Consider the following 13,268-nt stretch of genomic DNA (forward strand, 5'->3'; position numbering starts at 1 on the left):
TTGATTCCTTTTGTGTTATTGGTTATTTCGATTAGACATGAAGACAGCTGTGTTACACAAGAGGGTGGCAAAGAAGGTTCAGAGAATGAAAATAGTTAAATATTAACCATATTATTTAATTTCAGGGGCCTTGCAGCTGGCGAAGACAATGGGCAAAGGGGTTATATGTTAACATTTGTCATCGCATACCTCCGGGTAAGGTCCACAAGAGCTCATTTTTGAATTTCGGACTTATTGTATGTGTGATGGATCAGAGAAACAAAAAGAAAGCATAAAACTTGTAAAAGCAAATAGTAATAATTTTTTTTATTTTATTGTGTTATACAGTGGAGTATTTTTCTCAAAATTTGTAAAATTCAAATAATGTCTTGTTAAATTGTAAATAAATGTGATTGAATAAATATATTTTTGAGAACTGTGCACTTCAGTTTTTTTATTTATTAGTTAAAATAACAGAAAAACTAGTTGTGACTTGTTGATGTGCTGTGGTTTGGAAATTGTATACTCATATATTTTGTGTTAAAATACTTTCTCAATTCATGTGAAGTGTCAGTTTTTTTTTTTATTTTTTCCTCTAACGTTCAACCAAAATAGCTCTTTCTATTGTACAGTAAATTTTTATACTGAATTAGAACCATTTCAGAAATTTAATTTTAGCAAAAATATCATGTTTGAACACATGCTTTAAATATGACTATTTTTCTAAATTGCTTTTAACACCTGTTTAATTTGCATTTCCTAGGATCTGGGAATGGATTTCTATGTTATAGGAGAATCATTTGAAACTTCTGTGCCTTGGGACAGGTAAACCTTAATACAAGATTATAAAAAAGTAATTTTGTGTTGACCTTAACTATGTGCCTTTCTCATAGTTTAAATGAAGGCACTTGGAATCAAAATAGTAAAATTACTGGTATATAAACCTCATATCTTTACACTGGTTCATTGAGTAATCCTGAACTTGTTACTTAGCCTTTCATAATATTCATTTACAGACACAATATGCTATTCACGGTGAGACTTTTTACAGGTAAAGTCTTAGTGGAATATTGTTGTATAATTGAATAATTCGTTTTTAATATCTGTAGCAGGTTTATTATTTGTCCCTATTTTAGGTTTAAGTTTGGATAAAATAAGCATTTCTTTTAACATCAGCATCATCTTCATTAAGGTATACAATGTTGTACAAGATGGCTAAGATATCTTTTTTTACCCCCATTCATTTGTCTGGTAGTCTGCTCCTGATCTATTTGTATGTGAATTTCTGTGCTAGAAACTTGAATTTTGCTGGATAAGTGCATGATTCTTCTTAGGTGCTAGTAATGATAATTTACCTTGACAGATCAAGATAATATCAGATCTTCGTACTGTTTAAGAAGCTTGTTGAACTTTAATAGTGTAGAGCTCAACTTTTATTGTGAAGTGATGATAAAGTTTGAATTGGTTTGGCATAGTATTGTAAACTATTCCTAAATAATTGCTGTGTCCAAGGCAGTGGGGTGTAGTGTATAAAGCAGTGGACCTTAAATAGCAAGGTTGCTGGTTTGATTTCTACCTCTACCTCTCTATGTTATCCTTTGTAAGTCACCTAAACCACCGGTCTACCTGTGCTTGCTCCAGTTGTCAAGAATACATGTCAACAGTTGTGACATTGTAAATGTAAGTTTCCTTAGTTAAACCTGCAAGCCAAATTTATAATGATAAAGTTTCATGTAAAGTTATCCAGTAGTTTCAGTGCTTCAGTTACATTGAGTTTTCCGATTCACACACATTGGAGCCACTTTGAGTTTGTCTTTTAATGCAATAATCATGTCTGAGGAACAGCACGAAAACAAGAGAACATGGAGAAAAATACAAAGACCCAAAGAAAACATGCAAGTTCCTTGTAGACAATAAGAGGGATGTTGGATCTGTGAGACGGCAGTCCTATCAATTACACCACACTGTCTGGATTATTACAGTGGGTAGATAGTACACAATTCTGTCTGTTGATGTTTTCATATTGTTTCTATTTTGCTCTGTGGTTAACATCCGTTCATCACAGTGTATCTGTCCAAGGCAAAGGACAATGAAGACACTACAGTATCTTTATTTTGTTTTGTTTTAATCTCTTTTCTGTGACGATGGAATAAACCTCCATTTACATGAGAGTTGCAGTGCAGACTAAATTTTTGATACTATAATTTTAATAAAGTGTACGTCTGTTGGCTGTAACATGATGTGAGATGCATAAAAATGGTTGTGTTTAGTGCTTTAACCTACAAATATTTTTTCTGTGTGTGGAATTTGTTTTTACAATAAGAGGCAAAAAAAAAATCAATCTTAGCTGATAGTGACTTAAAAAATAGTTATTCAGATATGTTCTTTTATATGTGAAATGTTTTAAAGAATAAATTTGGTGTTTTTCATGCCAGAGTTATTTCTTTGCAATCATGGTATATATCTAAAGTGAAGCATATTTTGTCATTAAAAAAAATAACTAGCCTGCTCTTACTGTTTATGATGGAGCTTGTGGTTACTGGAGTCCCATTATTAAGAGACACCTTAGAACTTACTGAATATGATTACTTTTCAAGCCAAGAATGTTATTGAGTATTGATCTGTAGCTTGAGATTACCTACCTATTGCAAAACAGTGTATTCATGTTGTTTTCTTCCTCTTCTTCTTTCAGTTGCTTCCGTTAGGGGTCACCACAGCGGGCCATCATTTTCCATATTCTCTGTTACACCAATCACCTGCACGTCTTCTCTCACCACATCCATACACCTCCTCTTAGGCCTTCCTTTTTTCCTCTTACCTGCCAGCTCCATCCTTAGCATCTTTTCCCCAATATATCTAGCATCTCTTCTCTGCGCATGTCCAAACCAACACAATCGCTCCTCTCTGACTTTTGTCTCCCAACAATCCCACTTAAGCTGACCCTCTAATACCCTCATTTCTAATCTTGCCCATCCTCGTCACACCCGAAGCAGATCTTAACATTTTTAACTCTGCCACCTCCAACTCTGCCTCCTGTTTTTTGGCCAGTTTCTCTTTCATCCACCTTTGCCAACTCTACTCCCTGCATCCTCACATTCCTCTGACCTCCTTCTCATTCACACACATGTATTCTGTCTTGTTCCTACTGACCTTCATTCCTCTCCTCTCCAGGATACCTTCAACCTGCTCCCTACTCTTGCTACAAATCACAATGTCATCAGCAAACATCATAGTCCATGGGGATTCCTGTCTAATCTCGTCTGTCAACCTGTCCATCACCAATGCAAATATGAAAGGGTTCAAAGCCGATTCCTGATGTAATGCCAACCACACCTTGAATGCATCCATCACTCCTACATCAGACCTCACTACTGTCACACTTCCCTCATACATATACTTTACAACTCTTACATACTTCTCTGCCACTCCTTCATACAATACCACAGCTCCTCTCTCCCCACCCTGTCATATGCTTTCGCCAGGTCCACAAAGACACAGTGCAACTCCTTCTGGTCTTCTCTATACTTCTCCATCAACATTGCCCTCTGTGGTGCTCTTTCCTGGCATGAAACCACACTGCTGCACACTAATCATCACCTCCCTTCTTAACCTAGCTTCCACTACTCTTTCCCGACCTTCATGCTGTGACTCATCAGTTGTATCCCTCTTTATTTACTACAGCTTGACACATCCCCTTTAGTCTCCACATCATCCAACCTTCTCTCTCTCTCTCTGATTCCGTTCATTCATCAGCCTCTCAAAGTACTCTTTCCATCTTCTCAACACACTCTCCTCAATTGTGTGTTTGTTTCCATCTTTATCCTTTATCACCCTAACCTGCTGCACATCTTTCCCAGCTTGACCCCTCTGTCTAGCCCACCAGTCCTTTTCTCCCTCCTTAGTGTTCAACCTCTCATACAACTGATCGTTTGCCTTTTCTTTAGCCATCGCCAGCTCTCTCTTCACCTTACGCCTTATCTCATTGTAGTCCTGTCTACTTTCTGCTTCTGTCTGACTACACCACTTCTTCTTTGCCAAACTCTTCCTCTGTATACTCTCCTGTACTTTCCCTTTCCGCCACCAGGTTTCCTTTTCCTCCCTCTGTCCAGATGTTACGCCCAGCACCCTTTTTGTTGCCACCCTTACTACTTCTGCTGTAGTTGCCCAGCTGTCTGGTAACTTTTCACTGCTACCCATTGCCTGTCTTACCTCCTCCCTGAACTCAACCTTGCAGTCTTCCCTTTTTCAACTTCCACCATTTGATCATTGGCTCTGCCGTCACTCTCCTATTCTTGATCTCCAACGTCATCCTACAGACCACAATCCTATGCTGCCTAACTACACTTTCCCTTGCCATAAGTTTGCAGTCTTCAGTCTCCTTTAGACAGACCCTCCTGCATACGATATAATTTACCTGTGTGCATCTTCCTCCACTTTTGTACGTCACACTGTGTTCCCCTCTCTTTTTAATATACGTATTCACCACAGCCATGCCCACCCTTTTTGCAAAATACACTACCATCTGACCTTTTGCATCCCTCTCCTTGACACCATACCTACCCATCACTTCCTCATCTCCTATGTTGCCTTCACCTACATGTATATTGAAATGTGCTCCAGTCGCCACTCTCTCTCCCTTGGGTACACTCTCCACCATTTCAACCAACTCATTCCAGAAATCTTCTTTCTCATCCATCACACACCCAACTTGCTGGGCATATACACTAAAAACATTCATCATCACACCTTCAGCTTCCATCTTCAGAATCATCACTCTGTCTGACGCTGTGTTCACCTTCAAAACACTCTTGACATACTGTTCCTTCAGGATAAGCCCTACTCAATTTCTCCTCCCATCCACACCAAGATAGAAAAATTTGACCCCACCTCCGGTCCACCTGGTCTTGCGTCCCTTTCATTTAGTCTTTTGCACGCACAATATGTCAACCTTCCTTCCCTTCATCACATCAGCTACCTCTCTCCCCTAACTAGTCATACTTCCAATATTCAAAGTTCTTACCCTCACTTCCACTGTCTTTATCTTCCTCCTCTCCTCCTATCTCTGTCTTGTCAAGGTTTCTGCTTCAAATACCTGTCTCAGTAATTTGTTCCAGAGTCCCTCAACTCTTTGTTTAAGAAAGTGCTTTCTGGCTTCAGTATTAAACCCAAATGAAGATCAACATTTGGTGGGTAATAGTGTCAATAAAAGGGAAAATGCAGGTAGTGAATACAGTAGCATAACGTGAAAGCCTTTGATGTGTTAATTAAAGATACTTATCAGAATCACCTGAGATAAAAAAAAAACAAGACATAGATTGTAAAAAAAAATATGTATGTATATATATTTATATGTATATGTATATGTATATATATATATATATATATATATATATATATATATATATATATATATATATACTAGCAAAATACCAGCTTGCAGCGAGAAGTAGTGTGTTAAAGAAGCAATGAAAAGAAAAGGAAACATTTTGAAAATAACGTAACATGATTGTCAATGTAATTGTTTTGTCACTGTTGTGAGTGATGAGTGTTGTTGTCATATATATATATATATACATATATATATATATATATATATATATATATATATATATATACACACACACATAAATACATACACACACATATATACACACAAATACATATATATATATATACATACATACACACACATATATATAAACATATATATACATATACATACATGCTCTTACGTGCAAGTCTGCGTGGATATTATGAACTATCGTATTTGTTCAAGTTCTATTTAAATTTTTAAATAGAAGGAATTTTTATTTAGTCGACAGAAATATCTTTGGTAGGAATGGTAAAACAGACAGGAATATTATTCTGAATAAATCAACTCAAACCTTAAACAACTTATAATATTTTGCTCTCCATAAAAATATATCCTGTCTAAATTATACAAGTTAGAAATAAAGTAAACGTTAAAAGAACAAACATTCAAATTTCTTTACTCTTATGTAATTTTATATAAAAATAAACTTAGATTTTAAATATCCCAAAAGATTTTGCTCTCCATAAAAATATATCCTGTCAAAATTATACAAATTCAAATATGAACATGCTGCATAACAAAACCTGGAAATATAAATAAAATGTGTTCCTTTCAGCAATAACAAATCAAATCATTCAGTTGTCTTTGCTCATATGTCATTTTAGAGCTGGACGCCTGGCATCTTTTTGGCCACAGGTTCGTTTCTGTTTGGTGTGAGGTTCTGTGTTGTGGAGATTCTCAGGATGGATTGCAGGTGCTCATCAGTGAGGCGACTCCTGTGTGCTGTTTTGTTAGTCTTTATCACTGAGAAGAGCTTCTCACACAGATATGTGCTACCAAACATGCACAAGGTTCGAGCCGCATGTAGACGGACTTTTTGTTCTTCAAAGTCACCAAAGCGCCGTGCAAACTCAGTGCGCTCAGTTTATCAGCAAAGTGCGATTTGGGAACACCGTAGTGACGACTTGGTTTAACATTACTTGGCAACAGGGAAAGTGGGGCAAGGTGAACTGGTGCATTTGTGTCTCCCATAAAAGCAGCTTCACTTGAAATCACTTTGTGATTGTGCACGGGTAAAAACGTCCGCTGAAGTGTCAGATTCTTATTTAATTATCTGCTTTCTGTATCTTCTGCATTGCATTCAGGTTACCCTGATGTTTTGTCTCATAGTGCCGTCTTAGATTAAATTCTGTAATTACAGCCACATTAGCTCCACAAATGAGACACACGGGTTCAGTAAACATATACTCAGCCTCCCATCGGTTTTAAAGGCTCTATTTTCAGAATCAACTTTTCTCTTCAGCATCGTGTGAGCTAGCCGCAATAACTTGCAGCATCATAAGGTAGACTTGATTAACGCGGTAAGTGTTGGCAAGGCAGCTGAAGCGCTGCATTATGGGATCTGTAGTTTATTGTGTTACCAGCGCTTCATATACCGGGCTTTAATAACAATAATACAGTATATAAAATGATCTCGGGCGGATATAATTACGCCGGGCGGATGTGGCCCCTGCCCTTGAGTTTGACACATATGGACTAAATAGAACTTGAAAAGATATATTTTTCAAATGTGATCGCGCAATTCAGATAGAGTTGACGCACTACAGCCTGCATGCCTCAATAAGTCATCCTCCCTCGCTCTTACTTTTTTACCGTTCATCTAATGAATACACTGAGTATGGCTTTACCAAAACAATCATTGATGGCGAATAAAGTATCCATTATTCGAGTATGTAGATCGGGATTATATATATATATATATATATATACCCGTATCGCAGCGAGAAGTAGTGTGTTAAAAAGCTAGAAAAGAAAAGGGAACATTTTAAAAATAACGTAACATGACTGTCAATATACAGTATTTGTTTTGTGAGTGTTACTGAGTGTTGCTGTCATCAAGGATTTGATTATCATTATTTCTTTCAATCAGGTTCGTATTTGTAGGATGTGTTGTGTTCAAGTTACATTCCGTGTTTGTCAATCGTTGTAAAGATGACAGGTTTCATTCATCGATTCGTTTCTTACTGCATCAATAAACAGCTCGTCTTCTTCTTTATCTGAGACCTGACACACTGCATGCACGGTTTTTTACACTGTCTTCCTTTAGCGGGACATTGACTTTTTCCAACGTGTGCTTTGTTTCCGCAGTAGTTGGATTTATGAATATGCTTATATGTATCAGGCGCTTCATATTTTTGCTGCCTTTTCAATTGTGTAATTGGTTTTGTTCAGCTCTTTGGAACTGTTGCTTTTATCTGTGCACTGCGTCAGTTCACGTGAGCAGCTCGGTGTACATGCATCGAAGGTTCCCAGCTGTGCTGGTGCCATCTCGTGCTATGTCCATGGCTGTATTTAATGTTACCTTAGTCCTGGCACTTAAAACTTTCTCTCGCAGTTTAGCTGAGTTTGTGTCAAACACCACCCTGACCATCTCATCTTCCTCTCCATAAGCACAGTCCTTCACCCGTGAATATTTAGTGGCAGTTTGCTATTGGATTGCCGCTGACGGACGGCCTTATATGGGCAGGCACTAAATTACAAGCGCCAGCGCAGCCTGTCTATGAACTTAATTTAAAGTGTAGGTTTACATCGTGCTTTGTTTCAGTAGCAGAACTCATGAATATGGTTGTATATGTCACTTTCGCCGCTTCTTATTGTTTAGCTGCCTTCTCAATTATATAATGCATGTTTTCTTCAGCTTTTTGAGGTCTTCCTGGTTTTCTATGTACTGCGTGATTACGTGGGAGGCGTGATGATGTCACACGAAACTCTGCCCCCACGGCGTTGAAGCTCATCTCCATTACAGTAAATGGAGAAAAACTGCTTCCAGTTATGACCATTACGCGTAGAATTTCGATATAAAACCTGCCCAACTTTTGTAAGGAAGCTGTAAGGAATGAACCTGCCAAATTTCAGCCTTCCACCCACACGGGAAGTTGGAGAATGAGTGAGTGAGTGAGTGAGGGCTTTGCCTTTTATTAGTATAGATATATATATATATATATATATATATATATATATATATAATATAGTGATAAGCTGCTATATAGGCGCCTGACACAAACTGGCAATGGAGGCACGTGAAAACTAGACAAAAAGATTTATTTTTCTTCATCTGTGGGTTACGTCTTCCCTGTACCCACAGACACAACACAGTTCCAAAAGCACAACAAACAAAACAAAGCACTCTCAAAATAAGAGCTCTTCCTTCACCTCCACTCCTGCCAGCAAGCTTTGTCGTTGTTGTTGATGTTGTTGCTGTCGTCATCGTCCTCCTCCTCCTCCTCCCAACTTTCGCCTAGAGTATTGGTTGCAGGCTCCTCTTATAGCACTCCCGGAAATGTGCTTCAGGTGGCCACGGATCCCAATAGGACTGAGACTCTGGTGTTCCATGATTGTGGCACTGATGCAACTCGGGGGGGCTGCCACCAAGCATTCCAGGGGACATAGCATGCAGCCCGTGTCTGTTCCCCCGGATTCAGTGCCTAAGAGGGGCCCTGGCTGTCCGCCACTATATATATAATCTGTGCATGCAGAGTGCAACTCGGTGCAAATGCTGAAATAAACACTGGGAGGGAAAAAAAATAAACAATATGAGAACAGTGTTGCAAGACCCTGGGAGGCCTGGGGGGATGAAAATAATCAATTGTGGGCTTGATGGCCTGTGAGAAAAAACTGTTCTTATATCTCTTTTGCTGTATATTAAGCTACAGTATCAAAAGGGTTGTGGCTTGAGTGTGTGGGGTCAGTAATGATTCTCCTAGATTCTCCTAGAATCAGTAATGATTCTCCTGGAATAATACAGGTCCTGTAAAGTGGGCAGACTGGCACCAATGATACTTTCGACAGACCTGATTATTCGCTGTTTCATGTTTTTGTCATGTTTAGTCACTGATCTGAACCACGCTGTTGTGGATGAGATGAGAATAGACTCAATGACTGCTGTGTAAAACTGAATCATCAGCTCCTGTGGAAAAAGTTGAACTTCAATCAGATGTTAAAGGAAGTATATTTGCTGTTGTGCCCTATTTATGATGGATTTTACATTGGTCTCTCATTTCAAGTCCTGGGAGATTATATATCCCAGAAATGTGAAGGTTTACACAACTTTCACAGCAGTATTAAGTATGAATAGAGGGGGATAGTATTGTGGGACCTCTCCTAAAGTCCATGGTCATCTCCACAATTTTGAGAGTGTTTAGCTCCAGATTGTTATGACTACATCAAAGGGCCAGCTGCTCAACCTCCCATCTGTATGCAAACTCGTCACTAATACCGATGAGCCCAATGATGGTTGTGTTGTCCACATATTTGATAAATTTGACAGAGGGGTCCTTAGAGGTTCATTCATTAGTATGGAGGGTGAAGAGCAGTGGGGAGAGCACACATCAGTGGTGAGTGCTTGCATTGATCATACGATAGCTAAATGTGAGTTTCACCTGCTGTTTCCTATTGGTCAGGAAATTGGTGATCCATTGACTGGTGGAGGCAGGGACAGAAAGCTGGGTAAGTTTCAAGTGGAGGAGCTCCAGGATTATTGTGTTGAAAGCAAAGCTGAAGTCCACAAACAGAATCCTTGCATTTGTCCCTGGGTTGTCAAGATGTTGCAGGATGTAGTGCAGACTTACATTGACTGCATCATCCACTGACTGGTTCTCTTGATAGGAAAACTGAAGGGGATCCAACAAAGGAGCTGCGATGTCCTTCAAGTGAGCTAATACCAGTCTCTCAAAGGTCTTCATGACCGCAGATGTCAGAGCAACAGGCCTGCAGTCATTCAATTCTGGTATACTGGATTTTTTTGGGGACTGGTATGATAGTGGCTTCTTTGATGCATGAGGGAACGTCACACATCACTAATGATTTGTTGAAAATCTGAGTGAAGACAGGGACCAGTTGATCAACACAGATTTTTAAGCAGGGGAGTGGGACCTCATCTGGACCTGTTGCTTTCTTAGTGTGTTGTCTTTTGGAGAGCCGACACGCATCCACTTCAGAGATATTTAATGCGGTGTGAACGGAACCCGGACACAGACAGGCAGACATGTTGTTTTTCACCCACCACACGTTTATTTACAAAATCTATTTACAAAAATCAGTGCACACACAACCCCCAAAGTCCTGGCCACACACTATGCCTTTCTTCGGGCCCCTTTTATCCACACCCAGATGTACTCCAGGTGCTTCCCAGCAATCTTCCACCGACACGCCCCCATGTGGCAGAAGTGCCGGCTGTACTCCCGGAAGCACTCCGGCTGTCCCTGCTTCTCTTCCCCCCCCAGCACTTCCTGGTGTGGCAGAAGTGCTGAGGTCCAGGGTTTCCAAGGCCTTGGGGTGCACGTGGTCCAAGGTGGGCGCACGCTCTCTTCCGGTCCTTCATGGCGTTCCGGCTGGGTCCTCATCCCTGGCATCCCTGACAGCGGGTTGAGTGTGAGAATGTCTGCCATGTTTAGCTATAGTGTTTACACACACGCAAACATCAAGTGACAAAGCATGAACAATAAACAATTCATGCTTTATAGGCACTGTTTGCTTCTGCATTGTGTGTAAATTTGGCCTGAACTACCAAAAAACTTTGTGGAATTTTAATTAAAAAGTTTAGTTGACCTTGAGGTTTTATCATTATTGAGGAACCAAATGTGTCACCAGTCTTTGCATTTTTATCCTTGATTAAAGTTTCCATAACTTAAAAGATGTAATATTTTATTGCAAACCGCCATGTTAATGGTCTTGGTAGCTGATTGTGCTGTGCCTCATACAGGAAACTACTGTGGCCTCTTTTTTTGACCTGCTTTCAAATATATCTGAATGAATACATATCTCAATCATCAGCTGACTCAGGCAGAAGGTCAAGTCTCAATTATTGTTACAATAAATAATTGTTAGTGTAATGATGTGCTACATTTTTCTTTCAACAAAGATTGTGTGTGTTTTTATTTGAGTTTGTGAAAGGTGAAATCTTCACGACACTGCAACACTTTGTTCCTGAGTAATACCCCAACCGAGAGGGTGCCTGCTGCTGAGAGAGAGCGAGAGAAAGAGGGCGCCTGCTGCTGAGAGAGAGCGAGAGAAAGAGGGTGCCTGCTGCTGAGAGAGCGCGAGAGAAAGAGGGTGCCTGCTGCTGAGAGAGCGCGAGAGAGCCAGCGTGTGCAGCTGAGCTGGGAGCCTGGGTGTTTTTTGTCAGTGTTATTTAATGTTTTTACATTAGTTTACTATTACACTGTGCATTCTATGGTGTAATTAACTATATTTGTGCTTAATCTTTAAAAAAAAATATTTACATACAGTTTGTACGGTCTGGAACGGATTAATTGTATTTACATACAATCCTATGGGGGAAATTGATTCGGTTCACGACCAAATTGGTTTCCGACCAGAGGTTTGGAACGAATTATGGTCGTGAACCGAGGTTCCACTGTACAGGATGGTATTAAGTCCTAATTCCAACTGCAATAGGTTAGCCCTTTTTAGAAAATGATCCACTGCAGTGCCAAATAAGTGCCACCATGGAGAGCAACAAACAGAAAATGCAACAGACTACATTAACACTGACACATTTTCATTTAAAAATTGAGTTTTTAAATGAAAATGATATCTGTCCACACTGGAGTTTTTGCATTATCCATCCATCCATTCTCTTCCGCTTATCCGAGGTCGGGTCGCGGGGGCAGCAGCTTAAGCAGAGAGGCCCAGACTTCCCTCTCCCCGCCACTTCTTCCAGCTCTTCGGGAGAATCCCAAATGTTCCCAGGCCAGCCGGAGACATAGTCCCTCCAGCGTGTCCTGGGTCTTCCCCGGGCCTCCTCCCGTTGGACGTGCCGGAACACCTCACCAGGGAGGCGCCCAGGAGGCATCCTGATCAGATGCCCGAGCCACCTCATCTGACTCCTCTCGATGCGGAGGAGCAGCGGCTCTACTCTGAGCCCCTCCCGGATGACTGAGCTTCTCACCCTACCTTTAAGGGAAAGCCCAGACACCCTGCGGAGGAAACTCATTTCAGCCGCTTGTATTCGCGATCTCGCTCTTTTGGTCACTACCCATAGCTCATGACCATAGGTGAGGGTAGGAGGTAGATCGACTGGTAAATTGAGAGCTTTGCCTTACGGCTCAGCTCCTTTTTCACCACGACAGACCGATGCAGAGCCCGCATCACTGCGGATGCCGCACCGATCCGCCTGTCGATCTCACGCTCCATTCTTCCCTCACTCGTGAACAAGACCCCGAGATACTTGAACTCCTCCACTTGGGGCAGGATCTCTCCCCAACCCTGAGAGGGCACTCCACCCTTTTCCGGCTGAGGACCATGCTCTCGGATTTGGAGGTGCTGATTCTCATCCCAGCCGCTTCACACTCAGCTGCGAACCGATCCAGAGAGAGCTGAAGATCACGGCCTGATGAAGCAAACAGGACAACATCATCTGCAAAAGCAGTGACCCAATCCTGAGTCCACCAAACCGACCCCTTCAACACCCTGGCTGCGCTTAGAAATTCTGTCCATAAAAGTTATGAACAGAATCGGTGACAAAGGGCAGCCCTGGCGGAGTCCAACTCTCACTGGAAACGGGCTCGACTTACTGCCGGCAATGCGGACCAAGCTCTGACACCGTTGTACAGAGACCGAACAGCTCTTATCAGGGGTCCGTACCCCATACTCCCGAGCACCCCCACAGGATTCCCGAGGGACACGGTCGAATGCCTTTCCAAGTCCACAAAACACATGTAGACCGGTCGGGCAAACTCCCATGCACCCTCCAGGA

General features: G+C 41.0%; 1 protein-coding gene across 1 annotated transcript in view; it reads left to right on the forward strand.

The window, feature by feature from the left end:
- Nucleotides 1-13,268, forward strand: part of agps (alkylglycerone phosphate synthase) — a 261,105-nt gene that overhangs the window by 206,593 nt on the left and 41,244 nt on the right. Inside the window, exons 15-16 of the mRNA XM_039757713.1 lie at nt 126-195; nt 743-804. Coding sequence (XP_039613647.1) covers nt 126-195; nt 743-804 — 132 coding nt within the window. The remainder of the gene's footprint in view (nt 1-125; nt 196-742; nt 805-13,268) is intronic.

This window comes from Polypterus senegalus, chromosome 6, assembly GCF_016835505.1.
Source record: "Polypterus senegalus isolate Bchr_013 chromosome 6, ASM1683550v1, whole genome shotgun sequence".
NCBI lineage: Eukaryota > Metazoa > Chordata > Cladistia > Polypteriformes > Polypteridae > Polypterus > Polypterus senegalus.